This window comes from Nomascus leucogenys, chromosome 12, assembly GCF_006542625.1.
Source record: "Nomascus leucogenys isolate Asia chromosome 12, Asia_NLE_v1, whole genome shotgun sequence".
NCBI classification, from domain to species: domain Eukaryota; kingdom Metazoa; phylum Chordata; class Mammalia; order Primates; family Hylobatidae; genus Nomascus; species Nomascus leucogenys.
In genome coordinates this window covers 87,239,684-87,257,329 of record NC_044392.1, presented here as the reverse complement: position 1 = coordinate 87,257,329, position 17,646 = coordinate 87,239,684, and the positions used below count along the sequence as shown (strand labels likewise).

At 35.8% G+C, this 17,646-nt stretch overlaps 1 protein-coding gene across 2 annotated transcripts in view; it reads left to right on the top strand.

The window, feature by feature from the left end:
- Nucleotides 1-17,646, top strand: part of HS2ST1 (heparan sulfate 2-O-sulfotransferase 1) — a 195,692-nt gene that overhangs the window by 154,713 nt on the left and 23,333 nt on the right. For both annotated transcript variants that reach the window (XM_030825105.1, XM_030825104.1), the window contains exons 2-3: nucleotides 4,748-4,986; nucleotides 16,097-16,182. In XM_030825105.1, the coding sequence (XP_030680965.1) occupies nucleotides 4,748-4,986; nucleotides 16,097-16,182 (325 nt within the window). The remainder of the gene's footprint in view (nucleotides 1-4,747; nucleotides 4,987-16,096; nucleotides 16,183-17,646) is intronic.

The following is a 17,646-nucleotide window of genomic DNA, read 5'->3' as shown; positions in this document are numbered from 1 at the left end:
GAAAGTCAGTGGTAGCTTGATGGGGATAGCATTGAATCTATAAATTACCTTGGGCAGTATGGCCATTTTCATGATATTGATTCTTCCTATCCATGAGCATGGAGGGTTTTTCCATTTATTTGTGTCCTCTCTTATTTCCTTAAGCAAAGTTTATAGTTCTCCTTGAAGAGGTCCTTCACGTCCCTTGTAAGTTGTTTTCCTAGGTATTTTATTCTCTTTGTAGCAATTGTGAATGGGAGTTCACTCATGATTTGGCTATTATTGGTGTATAGTAATGCTTGTGATTTTTGCACATTGATTTTGTATCCTGAGACTTTGCTGAAGTTGCTTATCAGCTTAAGGAGATTTTGGGCTGAGACGATGGGGTTTTCTAAATATACAATCATGTCATCTGCAAACAGAGACAATATGACTTCCTCTTTTCCTAATTGAATACCCTTTATTTCTTTCTCCTGCCTGATTGCGCTGGCCAGAACTTCCAATACTATGTTGAATAGGAGTGGTGAGAGAGGGCATCTTTGTCTTGCGCCGATTATCAAAGGACTTCCCAACAGCTTTAAACTTAACTATTAACAGCTTGCTGTTGGCCAGAAGCCTGGCCAATCAATAAACAGTTGATTAACACATACTGGTATATTACATGCCGTATTCTTGTAATGCTATATACCATGCTCTTACAATAAACTAGAGAAAAGAAAATGTTATTTAACATACAAGAAATAGAAAATATATATTTTTTATTTTTTTATTAAAATTTTTTTTAAGAGATGGGGGTCTAGCTGCGTTGCCCAGGCTTGTCTCAAACTCCTGGGCTTAAGCAATCCTCCTACCTCAACTCCTGAGTTAGCAGTAGCTGGGACTACAGGTGCATGCCACCAGGCCAGGCTCTGAGAAAATATGTTTTCTATTTGTTAAGTGGAAATAGATTATCACAAACATCTTCATACTGGTCATCTTCACACTGAGCAGGCTGAGGAGGAAGAGGTGGGCCTAGTCTTGCTGTCTCATGGGTGCCAGAGGCAGAAGAGATAAAGGTGGTAGGAGGCAGGAGAAGCAGGCACACTCAGTGTAAATTTTATTGAAAAAAAATCCATGTATTGGATTCGTGCAGTTCAAATCCATGTTGTTCCAGGGCGAACTGCAATTTATTACTCGAAGTTGAAGAAAACATTACGAGAATATGTATCCTAAGTATTTTGAATATACTGCCTACATTCTAAGTGCACTACAGATGTGGCGTAACTAGTGTACTTTCTTCAGTGATTTAAGAAAGCCTCAGAAGAGGCTGTACTAACTAGATGTAGAGCATCTTTGCTAAAAAAAGAATTATAACTATCTAATACTTAGTAAATAAAGAAAATGACCATATTGAAAACACTCTTATTGATTTTAGGTATTGCCACAGAAGAAAGATAGTAATTTATCATCAGTAATCGTTACTGCTGTTCAACTGAGATAGGATTTAATATTACTAACAAAATTGTTCTTAATTTTCCATACAATTTTTATCTTTTTATGTAGTTTTAGGCCTAACATTATATTAATAATTGTCCTATATATTTAAGCAAAGTAAAAACACTTGAAAAATAGAAAACGCATGTAAATACTATGTGAATGAGAAAGTAGTGATTCCAATATTTCTACCTTTTCATAATTTAAGACATTTCTAAAATTGTGTGAAATACACAGTTTATATGATTTAATGCACATAGTGAACCAAGAATAATAATTACTTTTTAAAAACATGTTTGTTTCGTGGCTCTGCCAGAGGTGTAGCAAAGTTGATGAGGTAATTTTAAAACAATTTTGCAGTTTGTCTCATGTTTTTTATAGATAAAATAGATACCTGCTTATGAAATAACACAAAAAATCTTTTTTTCCAAGTATTTGATTTGAAGAGAAAACTAGTGTGAGTAAATTCAGCATTGTTGATTGTAAGTGAATCTTTTTTTTCTTTAGCACGAACTCCTACTTGTGTGAGTAGGTGAATCTTTTAAAGGCAATTTCACATATGTCTGTGTTGCTAGAGGAAACCTCTCACACTTCTGTCAGCACTTAAATGCCAACAGCACTGTTGTATTTCCCTTAGTAGAAAAGGGGAGGGTGTTTGGACATAACATTACCATAATAGTTTTGAACTGTTTAGAAGATAATGTTCCTTTAAAATTGTTGAATATAATAATGTTCAGGCCAGGTACAATGGCTCACACCTACAATCCCAACACTTTGGGAGGCTGAGGAGGGAGGATCACTCTGAGCCTGGGAGTTCAAGACCAGCCTGGGCAACATGGTGAAACCCCGTCTCTACAAAAAATACAAAAATTAGCCAGATGTGATCATGTGCACCTGTAGTCCCAGCTACTTGGGCGGCTGATGTGGGAGGATAACCTAAGCCTGGGGAGGTCGAGGCTGCAATGAGCCATGGTCATACCTCTGCACTCCAGCGTGGGCGACAGAGTGAGACCCTATTTCAAAAAAATAATAATAATCTTCATAGGTTCTCAATAAAAATTAGTTGAATTTAATCTAAGACAACTTCCCAATCTTGTATGGATGCTTATAGTATGTTACCTTGATTTGTAGGTTTATTTATAAAGCACTGTTGATTTGAAAAATAGTATGGTATGTGCTTCTTTGAAGTCTCTCCTGACTCTTTTTTCTTTCTTATTCTGTTTCTTTTATGGATTATCTTTTTCTACTTGCCTTTTAAATATTGGTATTATCTAAGATTCTATCCTAGGGTCTCTGTCTGTGCTACATACTGTATATTGTCTAGGCAGCTGTCTATCTGCTACTTGAATCTTTATTCTTAACTGTACACCTATAAGCCCAATTATCTTATATCTCCTGGATGACCCAGGCTATCCAACAGTGTATTCAATATTAAGCTCATTATGTCTTTCTCCATTTTCAGTGCACACCTTCCCCCAGAATAAAAGAGTATGTATATTTGCATATAAATATATAACACATACGTATATCTCTCATATATGTACTTCTGTTTTGGAAAGCCCACTGCTAGTAAGCAGCAGGCCTGGAATTTTTAATTCTGGTTTTTTGAATGCAAATCCTCAGCTCAGAGTGTATTCTATATAACATGGTGTCCATATCTTTTCAACCAAAATCAAAGATGCATGCTCTGACAATATTTGAAGTCTGCACTTGTTGCTGTAATTATACCACATTGCTTTTCATCTTACTTTATTAAGTTGTCAGCATCATAGGGGACACTAATAACCACACATACAATGTAAAACTACAATTATGATAAATATATTGAGACATGTAGTATAAGATAGGTGAATGTAGATTTTTTAAAAGATAGCCAGGCGTGGTGGCAGCTCATGCCTGTACTGTAATCCCAGCACTTTGGGAGGCCGAGGCGGGTGGATCATGAGGTCAGGAGTTCAAGACCAGCCTGGCCAAGATGGTGAAACCGTGTCTCTACTAAAAATACAAAAGTTAGCTGGGTGTGGTGGCAGGCGCCTGTAGTCCCAACTACTTGGTAGGCTGAGGCAGAGAATTGCTTGAACCCAGGAGGCAGAGGTTGCAGTGAGCCAAGGTCGTACCACTATACTCCATCCTGGGTGACAAAGCGAGACTCCATCTCCGAAAAAAAAAAAAAAAAAAAAGGTGATTTGACCTAGACAGAGCTATCAGATGCTTCCCTGGGAAGCAATTGAGTTGAAATGTAAAGGTTGGGTGGGGAGATGGAAGATTGTTCAAGATAGGTGAGATAGCTTGCACAAAGACTTGGGGGTTAAGAGAGTACATGCTATATGTGTAACTATCCCTGTGCAAAGTATTTGCAATCTTGCTAGAGATTTCACGCTCCTCATTTCCTTCTTTCCTCTCCTTTTCTTGCATCCTTATTCATATATATATTTGAATATATATTAGAATGTATAGATATTTGATTATATATATTTGAAGCTGAAGTTTGCATTAAATAGAGAATACTAGAAAGCAAAATGTAACTGCTTTTGAAACCACATAGCAGATAGGTGATTTTAGAGGAACCATGAAATTTAAGGGAAAAGCATAGCCATGTGCTAAACACAGTTTCTAATGCAACACCAAAAAGAAAAAGGATTTGTGGTAGTATTGTTTCTACTCTTATAAGTCATATTGTTTCTACTCTTGTTAAGTCATATTAGCATTTATAATCACTTTATAATCACTGTCCTGCTACATTTTTATAAACCAGAGAATAACTAAATCAGGTAATAAATTTCAAAACCTTTTCTTAAATTATAAGTAATTTCTCTTCTAAGTTCATTTTTGTACTGTGAAGTTTAGTATTCCATGCAATCTTTGTGTGTTTGATAATTAATTCAGGCTGTAGGAATTCTATTAGAATGTAAAGTGACTTTTGAACTGCATTGAAGTACTCTGTGGTCTGTGCTATTCTACATTTGTTGACTCTTTATTCCTTTTTTCTTGATATACATATGTATTAGCCTTCATAAGGAATTCTGAAGCTTTGGTCCTCAAAACATTTCTTCAACAACTCTTACCTAGTTCTTGAATAGGAAGATTATGTTCCAGGCTGTACAGCTGTTTTAGAATCAACTAGATCCTCTTAGAAACCCAAGCAATTTACCCATGTTTTCCACATCTCTTGGTTCTTTGCTTTTGTTTTTTGTTTACTTTTTTGTATCTTTTCTAATCATGGTCCAAAGTTCAGTGTTCATAACTTCCTTATAGTGTCCTTAAAAACTTAGTTTGTATCTGTTTTTCTTTGCAGAAAGGGCTATTGCAAGACATGAAGTCCGAGAAATTGAGCAGCGACATACAATGGATGGCCCTCGGCAAGATGCCACTTTAGATGAGGAAGAGGACATGGTGATCATTTATAACAGAGTTCCCAAAACGGCAAGCACTTCATTTACCAATATCGCCTATGACTTGTGTGCAAAGAATAAATACCATGTTCTTCATATCAACACTACCAAAAATAATCCAGTGATGTCATTGCAAGATCAGGTAATTGCCACTTAAGGAATGCTCAAATGTTTTCTAATACTTCCTCACTCAAATTTTCTAGCTCAAGGGGATAAAGTATTTTAAAGGGATGTGAGTGCTGATCTCAATGGATCATAAGCCTTTTAGGGGAGAGGGCCAGCTAACTTTTGTATAATTTTACTTGACACATTTCCTTGCATATAGTATGTACTCAAATATTTGTGAAGTAAATGAATTAATGAATAGCTTGAATTTTTGAGAAAATTGATGTTCCTCAGCGTAGTATCCTTTTAAAAATATAATTTTGGCATAATACCCTGCAATAGAAATTATTGTCTCAACTTATGATGGAGAAATATTTGATGGATACTTGTATTCAATTTTGTGACCAGCCCCTCTTTACTAGATATAGATACAGATAGATACAGAGAGAGTTTATATATATATTGCTTATAAATGTATATATAGTTTAGTTGTGGCTTCTTCAACATAATCTTACCTTTTAAATTCTCATGAAGTTTTAGATAAACAGATGAATAAATAATTTTGTGAAATGGTTTTAAGAAAAGTAGAGGAAATTACCTTATGAAATAAAATTTGCTCATCTCTTTAATAGTAGTAGCATACATTTCTCCCACACCTGCAGTTTTGACTGCGATTATAAATAAAGTTCTCTCTATAAATATGGAAGGGCATGGGAATTCCACCCCGTGAGAAGGAAAGATGTTTGCAAATACTACTTAGGATCAAATGCCAAATTGGAATAGGCTTATTAGAAAGTTATTTGTGATGGTCCTGTAGTTATAATGATATTTATCTGTTTGAAAGCAGTGAACTTGTTACAGAATTGACTGTTAATCTCACTATTTAGCATAACTATAATCCTTACACTTAAACAAGAGAATTACATTGATACACAAGACTAAGGTTGGCTTTCTTGCTAGAGAGCTGTTTGTAAAGGCTAGTGGTATATGGTATGTCGTCTGCCCATGTAATTTTTGGCTCTTTGCAGAATCCTGGAGTACTCTTTTTCATAGAACCAAAATTCCACATCTGTTGGCCAAACCAAAAACTCTTCTATGAATGAGAAGAAACATGAGCTGTTTTTAGCTATGTGTGTCATAAAAACTGTTCATTATGTAATATTATGTATCTCAAGGGCAAGTATCCTAAATATTCTGTTTTTATACAGTGTGTAGTAGGTTTTAAATCTTTTTGCATTACTGCTTTTCAAAATATGCTTTGGTTTAAAAGTAATATGTATTCATGCTTAGATAATAATTTCAGATTTATTCAGTAATACTTTTTAGAAAAATAATGTTAATTTGTTTGTTCAGCATTACAAAGTTTCCTGGTAACTGCAAGATGTCTGGCAGTGACATCAACCATTATTTATAAATCTGGAGGAGCTCACCACATATGACATTTATAGGCATCATGTAGTAGTATATTTTCCCAGTTGCATTTGGATGAGATAAAGCTTCTGTTTTTCTTTTAATAACTTGTTGGTTATATATAGGAAAAAAAAAACAGCAGGAGAGAAGCATAAATGCTATCTTAAAAGCAATTGGATTACATAATGACCAACACTTAAAAAATGTTTGTGTGGGGCAGCGTAAAAGAATAGTCTTAATCATTAGCTGACATACTTCAAAATATCAGCTGGTAGTTCAAAACCTGATCTTAATTAAGAGTGACTTACTTAACAAATGTTCTTTATATACCCTATCTCCAGTTTTGTGATCTCTTGTTCTATGTAGACGCAGTTCTTCAAACAAGTCATATTTACTGCTTCCCTTTCTTTTGTGTGACATGTTTTCATGTTTACTTCACTTTTAATCTAGTAAGCTTCATCTAAATGTAAACTAAAAATTGTACTGTATTTCTTGAAAATAACTTTTAAATATTCACTGAACCCCATCTGATATAACACACTTTTATTTTAATATATCATATTTTGTTGTCTCTGTGTACTGTTCTCAGCTACCTTTTTTTTTTTTTTTTTTTTTTTGAGATAGAATTTTGCTCTTGTTGACCAGGCTGGAGTGCAATGGTGTGATCTCGGCTCACTGCAACCTCTGCCTCCCAAGTTCGAGCAATTCTCCTGCCTCAGCCTCCCGAGTAGCGAGGATTACAGGCATGCGCCACCACGCCCAGCTAATTTTTGTATTTTTAGTAGAGACGGAGTCTCACCATGTTAGTCAGGCTGGTCACAAACTCCTGACCTCAGGTGATCCGCCCACCTCAGCCTCCGAAAGTGCTGGGATTACAGGCGCCTGGCCTCTCAGCTGCTTAAATAAGAATTAAATGAACTATTTTGCTCTTTTTTGTTCTCTAAGAAATCGTTTCTAATCAAGTACAACTTAAAAGATGAGATCTTTCTTAAATCTGTTGTCTCCAGCTTCCATGTAAAGCTGTTTACTCATAAAAATATTTTGAGATATGTTACCTGACCATCCTCTTTATTCCCTCACCTTCCGATCTTAGTTCAGTCTGCTTGATATCTGCCTTTAGCCCCAGCTTTCCTAGACATTTTTTGTACATACTATATTAGGTATTGCTCTAAACTGTTTACCTGCTTAATTATTTCTCTCAAAAATTTTAGAGGCAAAGCCCAAATATTTTTAGTCTGGTATAAAACCACTCAATGTATAATAGTTTATATATATTCTGCTATCCTTAGAAATAGTTGTCAACTCTGCTTTTGAGTTTTTCACTTATTTATTGTGTATGTAATATACACAAAGGTTGTACTACATTCTTTGGGGAAATAACAAAGAAATAGAAAGCATGGCCACACCCTTGAAGGAGCTTATTTAAAATTTATTTGGGAACATAGAACATAAACACAGGGGCTATGAAAACAGTTAAAATAAAACATCAATTTGCAGGAGAATGGCCTGAACCTGGGAGGCGGAGCTTGCAGTGAGCCAAGATCGCGCCACTGCACTCCAGCCTGGGCGACAGAGTGAGACTCCGTCTCAAAAAAAAAAAACAAAAAAAAAAACATCAATTTGTGGTGATCTCACTGAAATATTTAACCAAAAATGTTCCCTACCAAAATGTTTGATTTGGACCTAATCCTGAGAAAACAAATTAATGTAGAATATTCTACAGAACAACTGACTTCTAAAGTGTCAGTATCATAACAACCAAAAAAGTTGGAGGGAAGCTTCTTTAGACTAGAGAGACATGGAAACCAAATGTAATGTATGGTCTGTAATCAGATCCTTGATAAAAAATGATAACATCTTTGTTCGTAGACATAGTACATGCTGAGGTAATTAGGGGTTAAATATGAATGGCAACTATTTGCTTTCAAATAGGTCAGAAAAAATTGAGTATGTATGTGCATACATAGAGAAAAAATGTTAATAATTAGTGAATCTAGGTGAAGAGTATAGAGATGTTCACTGTCCTCTTTTTTCATCTTTTCTATAGTTTAGAAATTGTTTTCAATAAAAAAGTTGAAAAGTTAAAAGAAGGATGTTAAAAGATAAACATTTGAGAATATAAGATATGAGAAACTAAGCAATTAGAATAAGGTGTGGACTCAGTCATTAAAGATACATTTTTGAGATGGGCTTTACTTAGTTAATAGATAGGAATTGGCAAGAGGTAATCAATCAACTCTTCTAGTTGAAAAATGGAGCTTGCTTTGCTGTCATGTGAATATCTTTACATTAGAGAACATCATGTCTTTAAAGTAGCCATACCATATATGTGATTAGCCACATCTTTTATGATTTTTCAAAAAAAGAATTCTTTTTTGCTCTCATATGTTTAGGCCTATGATTATATTTAACCCCTTTCGTTAAAACATTGGAAATATCTAGAATTTGTATTCTCTGAAGAACAACATAAATTTTTTTCTTTTAGTTCACTCTCAAGCCAACTTTAGGTTATCTGTGTTAGAGCCCACAGTTCACCAGGAGTTGCAGATACTTTTCAGAGCAGCACTTTAGATGAATTTTCTCCACCTATAATGTGTATGCTAATCACTGGTTAAAATGCAGATTCAGATTTGGAAGGATCAAGATGGAGCCCAGTTTTCAATTTCTAAACAACTCCCACTTGATGCCAAAATTAATGCCTCTGGTCTTTAAACTGCAGTTTGAGTACCAAAGATCCAGATGATGATTCTTGGTAGCGATATGGGAAGATGAATACTTTAGTCTTCCCAGGGTGGTAGGGTACTTATCTTTAAATTCTTATTCCTACCTCCCCTACAAAATCCACATTTCTTACATAGACCAAGAGGCCCTTTTTAATCTAGCCCTTGTGTGCACCAACTTCTTACCCACTAGCCACACTGGCCTTGTGTTTCATTGAATACACCAAGCCTTTCCCATTTTAAGGCCTCCACACTTATCCATTCCTCTTAGAATGCACTTCTCCTGGCTTCTTCCAGAGTTGGCTTCATGTTATCCATTTAAGGTTTAATAACGTACTCTTAGAAAAACCATGCCTGGCCATCCTACATATTGATTACCTCTTCTAAGTTACTGTGTACTGTATCACTCTTGTTGTGTCTTCTCTGGTACTAATCGGCTTACTAACTTATAGATTGGTTTGTTTACTGCCTGTCTTTTCTTCTATTATAAGATCTTTAAGGACAGGAAACTTGTCTGTCTTGTTCACTATTAAATCCCTTATGTTTAGAATAGTGCCTGAGACATAGCAGAAACTATATATTTTTTGTTAAATAAATGATGAATGAATGAACAGATGGACCAACATAGATTTTGATAGTGGTAGATGATAATAATTACTGGCAGAGTGAGCACCTCTGATTGACAACAGTATGATCTATTCTTATCTCTCAGGTGGATTGGGAACCAGCCCCCTGCCCTACACCCCTAAAACAGGTTGAGCAGCACAGCTCTGAACTTCAGTGAAGATATGTTCAATTACTGCAAACTTTTCTTATATTTTTATCCAACCACTACTTTGTTTTCCTGTGAGTGTAGAAAACTTTCTCCCTGGCTTAGTCTCATAAAAGTACCCACAGCCATACAAGAAATGTTTAAGTAAATGCATGAGAGGGAGTTCGGTATATAGTAATTACTCAAGTTAATAGTAGCATTCATTCAACAGATAGTAATTACAGAGTTGGAATTTGGCCAGAATGTTCAGGATGACATTCCTGCTCTTTTAGAGAGTGAAAACAAATGCTTTTGTGATCACAGATAATTGTAATACTGAGGTTGATCTATGAAGAATATAGGTCAAGACACTACTGTTAGTGAGAAAGGTGCTTCTTAGCTTTTTCCTGTAACATCAGTTTAGGTCTGATTCAACTAACAAAAAACCCCAACACCATTACCTATATTGTTTGTGTTTTTCCTTAAGGTTTCTTCTTATTACTTGCTAGCCTGACTTGAGTCATCAAATGCAACAAAAATCACGGTTTACACTCTGCTTCAGGCTAGCTGCGTTTCATGTACTATATCTGACTACTACATCGGAAACATTCTTCTTGGTAGCATATTTCAATCAGAGTATGAAAATTTTCTATGACTAAAGTCATTATAGTGGCCTTATTTCTTCTCCCCAAGCCAGAGTTTTCAGTGTCTTCAGTCTCCTTAACTTCAATTGATACTATTAAGTTTTGCTCCTTTTTTGGCCTATCACTTTACCTTTCATTTGTGCCAAGTATAGTCAGTAAGAATCCATAAAGTGAACTGAGTAGAGGTTTGCTTGCCTAATCTCAGTATCTTCTTCTTACTCCTCTGTATTTTCGAACCTTGTCTCAAGGTCTTAGGCAGCATGCCCAAGAGAAATACCAGAAGAAAACAAACTAAAAGACGAAGCAAGTGGTGCAGGGAGGTGAGAAGGCAGATCATGATAGAGCAGAACTGGGACTAGACTGATGAGAGAGAAAAGATGAAGGTGAAAGAGTAGAGACCAGGAAAGTTCTGGAGAACTAAGGATAAATATTAAACGTGTAAAAGGAGAAGTGGCCGAATTAATACTTTAAAAATAAAACTTTTTTAAAAGTAGTTTTTCAAAGGGAGTTACTCATATTATTTCCTTTGAGAACAGTTTTGAAGAGGAGATAAAGATAGTATGTACTTTCAGCAGTATGTAAATGATACTTTTTTTTTTTTGAGACATGGTCTTGCTCTGTCGCCCAGGCTGGACCAGGCTGGAGTGCAGTGACGCGATCTTGGCTCACTGCAACTTCCACCTCCCGGGTCCAAGGGATTCTCCTGTCTCAGCCTCCCATGTAGTTAGGATTACAGGCATGAGCTACCACGCCTGGCTAATTTTTTGTATTTTAGTAGGGACGGGGTTTTACCATGTTGCCTTGGCTGGCCTCAAACCCCTGAGCTCAGGAAGTCCTCCCGCCTCGGCTTTCCGAAGTGCTAGGATTATAGGTGTGAGCCACTGCACCTGGCCAACACTTTCAAACTCTCAGACTGTTTTCTAGATTAGTGTGAACCATGTTAGCCATACTGACATCATTTATTTGCTTCACACTTTTTTCTTCGTCATAAAGAGAAGGTAAACCTCAGTTCAGCATCTTTTGATTCATTGTAAATTTTAAATCGGCCACAGCTATGTTAATGAAACTTTAACATATTGCCTTAGTTAAATGCTGATGATATGAAAGAAAAATACATATGCCAGATATATTGCATATGTAGCCTTTAGTATGCTTTTAGTTTGAGCTTAGAAAGAGATTCTGTGTGTTTCAAGGACTTTAGCAATAGTAGAGGCCAGGCACGGTGGCTCAGGCCTGTGAGCACTTTGGGATTCTGGGAGGCTGAGGTGGGAGGATCACTTGAGCCCAGGAGTTTAAGAACAGCCCTGGTAACAACTCTACAAAAAAAAAAAAAAAAATTTTTTTTTTAAATCTTGGCTTGGCATGGTGGTGTACTCCTGCAGTGCTGGCTACTTGGGAGGCTGAGGTGGGAGGACCACTTAAGCCCAGGAGTTAGAGGTTACAGTGAGTTATGATCATGCCACTGTGCTCTCCGGCATGAGTGACAGAATGAGATTCTGTCTCAAGAAAGAAAAAAAAAAGATTCTAGAAAATTTTAAAGCAATAATAATCACCTGGATTTACCTCAGATAGCATGGATTTAGGAAGTAAAATTCAAAATCCTACATAGATATTTAGATGTAGTCTCTTGGTTTCAACCAGGAGTACTCAGCAACCCCAGTGGTTACCCAAGATAATAAAAAGACAAGGGAACAAACGTCAAGGGTTATTGTTAAAATGGTTGTCCAGTAAAGACAGTAGTGATCAGGGTGAATTGGAAGTTGATATGACAATAAAGTTGATGAATGAATTCATAAGGAAATAAACAATTGAGAGAGTTATATCAACAGAGCTTTCAGATGTTGGAGAGATGGAGTAGTTCTGAACGACTGGATCTGAGGGATTGCCTTAGTAGCGGATAAAAGTTGAGATTTTCAGTATCCAAATTTGTTAAAGCAGAATCATGATATGGGGGAGGAAGACAGAGCAATATGGCCAAATAGAAGCCTTCAGCAATTGTCCCCCAGCAGGAACATCAAATTGAAAAACTATCCACACAAAAAAGCACCCCCGTAAGAACCAAAAATCAGGTGAGCAATCATAGTACCTAATTTTAACATACTAAGGAAAGAGGCACTGGAGAGGATAGGAAACACAATCTTGTATCTCCTATACCACCCCTCCTCCATTCCCCCTGGTAGCTGCCACATGGCGCAGAAAGAGAATCTGCACCGTGGGTAGGGGGAGAGCACAGTGATTGCGGGACTTTGCATTTGAATATGGTGCTGCCCTGTCACAACAGAAAGTAACATGGGGCAGAGCTCAGCTGGTGCCCACAGAAGGAACATTTAGACAGCTCTAGCCAGAGGTTAGTCTTCCATCTCAGCAATTGGTATCGCAGTTCCAGCAGCCCCTGCCACCATGGGCTAAAGTGCTCGGGGGTCCTAAATAACGATAAAGGAGTCAATTCAGCAGGAGAATATAAAATTTTTAAACATACGTCTATCCAACACTGGAGCATCCAGATATATAAAGCAAATATTACTAGAACTAAAGAGATAGATAGACCCCAGTACAATAATAGCTAGAGACTTGAAGACCCTTCTTTCAGCACTGGACAGAACACCCAGGCAGAAAATCACAAAGAAATATCATACTTAATCTGCAACTTACACCAAATGGACCTAATAGATATTTACAGAACATTTCATGCAACAACTGCAGAATACATATTCTTCTCCTCAGCACATGGGTCATTCTCAAGGATAGACCATATGTTAAGTCACAAAACAAGTCTTTAAAAGTTCAAAAAAAATTGAAATCATATCAAATATCTTCTCTGATCACAGTGGAATAAAACTAGAAACCAATAGCAAGACACATGGAAATTAAACAACGTGCTCCTGAGTGACCAGTGGGTCAATAAATTAAGAAGGAAATTTAACAATTTCTTGAAAGAAATGAAAATGGAAATACAACCTTCCAAAATGTATGGGATACGGCAAAATCTGTGCTAACAGGAAAGTTTATAGCAATCAGTGCCTATATCAAAAAAGTAGAAAAACTTCAAATAAACAACCTAGTGTTGCATCTTAAAGCGCTAGAAAAGCAAGAGCAAACCAAATCCAAAATGAATAGAAGAAGTAATGATGATCAGAACAGAAATAAATGAAATTGAAACAAAATACAAAAAGATCAGTAATCCCAGCACTTTGGGAGGCCGAGGCGGGCAGATCACGAGGTCAAGAGATCGAGACCATCCTGGCCAACATGGTGAAACCCCGTCTCTACTAAAAATATAAAAATTATCTGGGTGATGTAGTCCCAGCTACTCAGGAGGCTGAGGCAGGAGAATCGCTTGAACCTGGAAGGCGGAGGTTGCAGTGAGCTGAGATCGCGTCACTACATTCCAGCCTGGCGACAGAGCAAGACTCCGTCTCAAAAAACAAACAAACAAAAAAAAAGGTTTTTTTGAAGACATAAACAAAATCAAGAAACTTTTAGCCCAAGATAAAAAGAGAGACCTTACAACTAATACCACAGAAATTCAAAGGATCATTAGAGGCTACTATGAGCAACTATATGCCAGTAAATTGGAAAACCTAGAAGAAATGAGAAGCCTTGCAGTAGTGTAGACATTATCCAGCTTCCTGGGCTTTTTTCACTTTGCTTTGAAGGATACACATTGGATGAGATATCATTCATCCTCAGGAGAGGGTTTAGTTTAATGTTGACCATCCTTAGGAAGCTTTGTTGGAGGAAAAAGAATACTTGAATTTGTACCTGACTCTCATTTCTGAACAAGTCTTTCACCACAGTATACTCCAAGCTTGTACTATGATCTTCCCTGCTATTTAGTTTATATAACACAATTTTTTCAGACCTCAGTGTAGCATCTTTCATTTCCCTCCTACATCACCATGTCCACGTTAAATCTCAGCTTCTGGAAAACAGAGGTGAGTTGCTAAATATATCTTAAGCTTACTTTAGCCACCATCTTCAATGCCTTATTCTCTTTGCCTTCTTTTTTCCTCTCATTTTTGGCTGAAATACTAGAACTGATTTTCATAGAACCAAAGGTTTATAGGAAATAATCTACCATTAAGTGGCCGTTATAAAGACTTTTCATATTCAGCATGTAAAGTATATTAAAGATGCAGGCTCTGGGTTATTTAATTTTATATTTTGTTTCTGTTTTATTTGCAATTTGGTATTTTCATTCTGTTTGGTGCCTTAGTTGAAGAATTGAAAAGAACATGAAAACCTCAAATCATATTTATTTGGCTCTTTCAGTTTCAGTGGGGAAAAAAATTGAAAATATCTGCTAAAATGACATTGTACACTTTCTAATGCAAACTAATTTTTATCTGCAATTCATTTTTCAGATTTTAATTTAAGGATGTATATGTGTATGGAGAGGCCAAGTAAGGCATATAACCATTTCCATTCTAAAAGCTTCATAATTTCTCTTAGTATGTGAGTTATTAATGCTTCCCCTAAAAGATAAATTATCCCAGAACTCTTCCATTTTTCTCTAGTTCACATTCTCTGACATATAGCTATATCTGCACTGTTTCCCCTCCCTCACCTACCAATATGCCTTTAACAGGAGGCAGCTATCATCATTCACTGATATTATTGAGTGTAGTGTAGTATGAAGTGTTCCAGAATATCTCCATGTAACTATCCCTATTCTATGATGTAAGTGAAAGATTGATAAATTGTCAGAATTATGCAATTGACAGTTCTGTGTTTGAGAGGCTGACGTCATAGCTTGCAGATGCTTTCAGTGCGGTATAGGTTGGTGGACCTCACTGCCCCCACTTTCTGCACTCTATCTAGGTTCTAAAAGAGATTCTTAACCACTTGCTATTTATCATGCAGAGATTTGCTTATCAAAAATGTATACCATTTTCCATTGAGAAATTGTATATCACTGCTTTGCAGCTAGTGATACTTAGGTTTATCAAATTCTATATTAACCAGTCATTAGACATTTTAAAATATACTTATATAATTTTTCATATTAATTTTTGTATACATTAATTCCAATAAGTTAAATATTTAGAAATTTTAAATATTTTGACCTGTATTGCATCTCTAATTTTATTAATCTTTTTATCAACAAGCTTGTGATATCTGCTCTTAACTCTTAAATATCTTCTGATAACCATCACCTTTTTAAAAATCATTTTGGTTTTAAATATTACTTTTTATTTGTTGATCATTAATAAAAATAAACTTTTATGAACAGCAAGCCTCTGAGAAGAAAACATTTGATATGCTGGAATGTTCCTGTATTGCCTACTTTAGCATGTGTGTTGGCAGGATATAGATACATATACCCCCACAACGACCCTCCTCCCACCCTATGTAAATGCACTCACTCTACAGCATTGTAAAGGATTTCATTGTGCGATTTTGTTTTCAGAATCATCTTTCACTCTTTTGTGTATGATAGTAGCTGTCTCTATGATGAATTTTAGTAGTTACAGATTACACTATACTTTCCTTAGTCTAAACTTGTTTCAAGCTCTGTAAAAGCGGTTTCAGGTTTTTAAATTCCTAACTTGGAAATATTTTGCTATCATCAAATTTCATTGTCTTTAAATTGTATATAATGAGTGTGTTCTCCCTTTTTAGGTGCGCTTTGTAAAGAATATAACTTCGTGGAAAGAGATGAAACCAGGATTTTATCATGGACACGTTTCTTACTTGGATTTTGCAAAGTAAGTTACACTAAAATGACACACTAAAGAATGCTTTGTACTTTAGTAACCTAAAAAGGAATAAATTCATTAAATTGTTATGATTTTCTAATGAAAGAGTGTACTGACTTGCCTTTGCCAGTTTTAGATCTGTAATTTAAATATACCTTTTAGTGTTTTACTGCCCTCTAGTGTTCATAAACTGGCAATTCTTATATTAATTACATATTAGGTATTACTCTTTAAAGTTTATTATTATTGTGTGTATATGCCTTGTACAACCAGAATGACGCTACTTCAGGAGAGCTCAGGTTATAACTAGAGGCCAGATTATGACTTACCACATCATTGACTGAGAAAGCAAAAAAGCTCTCACTGAGTTATTGGTGCTCCAGTGTGTCTGCTTCTCACCCAAGACATAGTGAAGTGTACACTTTCCCTTGGGCTACCTTATTTTAGCTTTAAAATTATGATGTATTACGAGGCTTTTTTTAAAAAAATTAATGATTTCCTCTCTGTCTCTCTCCCTCTCCCTCTCCCTCTCCCTCTCTCCCTCTCTCTTGTTCTCTCTCCCTCCCTGTCACTCACTCACTCACTCACTCCTGGACTCAGGTGATCCTCCTGCCTCAGCCTCCCAAAGTGCTGGGATTATAGGCATGGGCCACTGTGCCCAGCCTCTGTCATATTAATAGTTCTTTCAAGAAAAGTTCAGAAAACTATAAGCCTATTCACAGTATTCAAGCACTATGTGGCTTTCTGTAGAGTCTGTGCCACATTATTAATCAGAAAATTAATTAAACATAATATTCCAAACATAACAGTCTTATGGATACATTTGAGCTTTTTTGATAGTACACGTAGTACCATTGTAGTAAACCTCAAATCCAAATGTTTTCCCTAAGATTCTGCATTAACTTCAAAAACACTAAAAAAATTTTTTTATTATTTAAGCTTACACATGTTTATTCAGTTTTTAAATTAGCTATTATGATTTCAGAATAACACACCTTGATATATTGGTCAACTTTAAAAAGCATTTTTTATAAAATTTAAAAGTTGTATCCCACTCTCAGTTTTACTTCTTAATTTTGAAAAGAAAAAGTAGAATGAAATATTACTGATTCAAACTGATAATCTTAACTTTTTGGGAAATCATGTAATTAAAAAAGAATCACCCAAATATTACATACATAAAGTGATATATTCCTATTTCTAGTTCTTCTCATAGTACTCAAGATCTTTCAGTAAAATTGTAGCTTTAAAGTTAGATGTATGTTTTTCTATAAATAATTCATACTGCAATATTGAAAATATTTTATAGGCAGCTTTAAAATAAACTAATTATTTTTTTCTTTGCATAGGCATTGAACCAATTTCATAAGCTTCGTTCATGTACATATTTTCCCTCAGGGTTGCATTATCCTTGAATTGAATGTTTGTTACCCTTTCACCTAAATGATTTATTCTTTCCACACACCGCTTGGT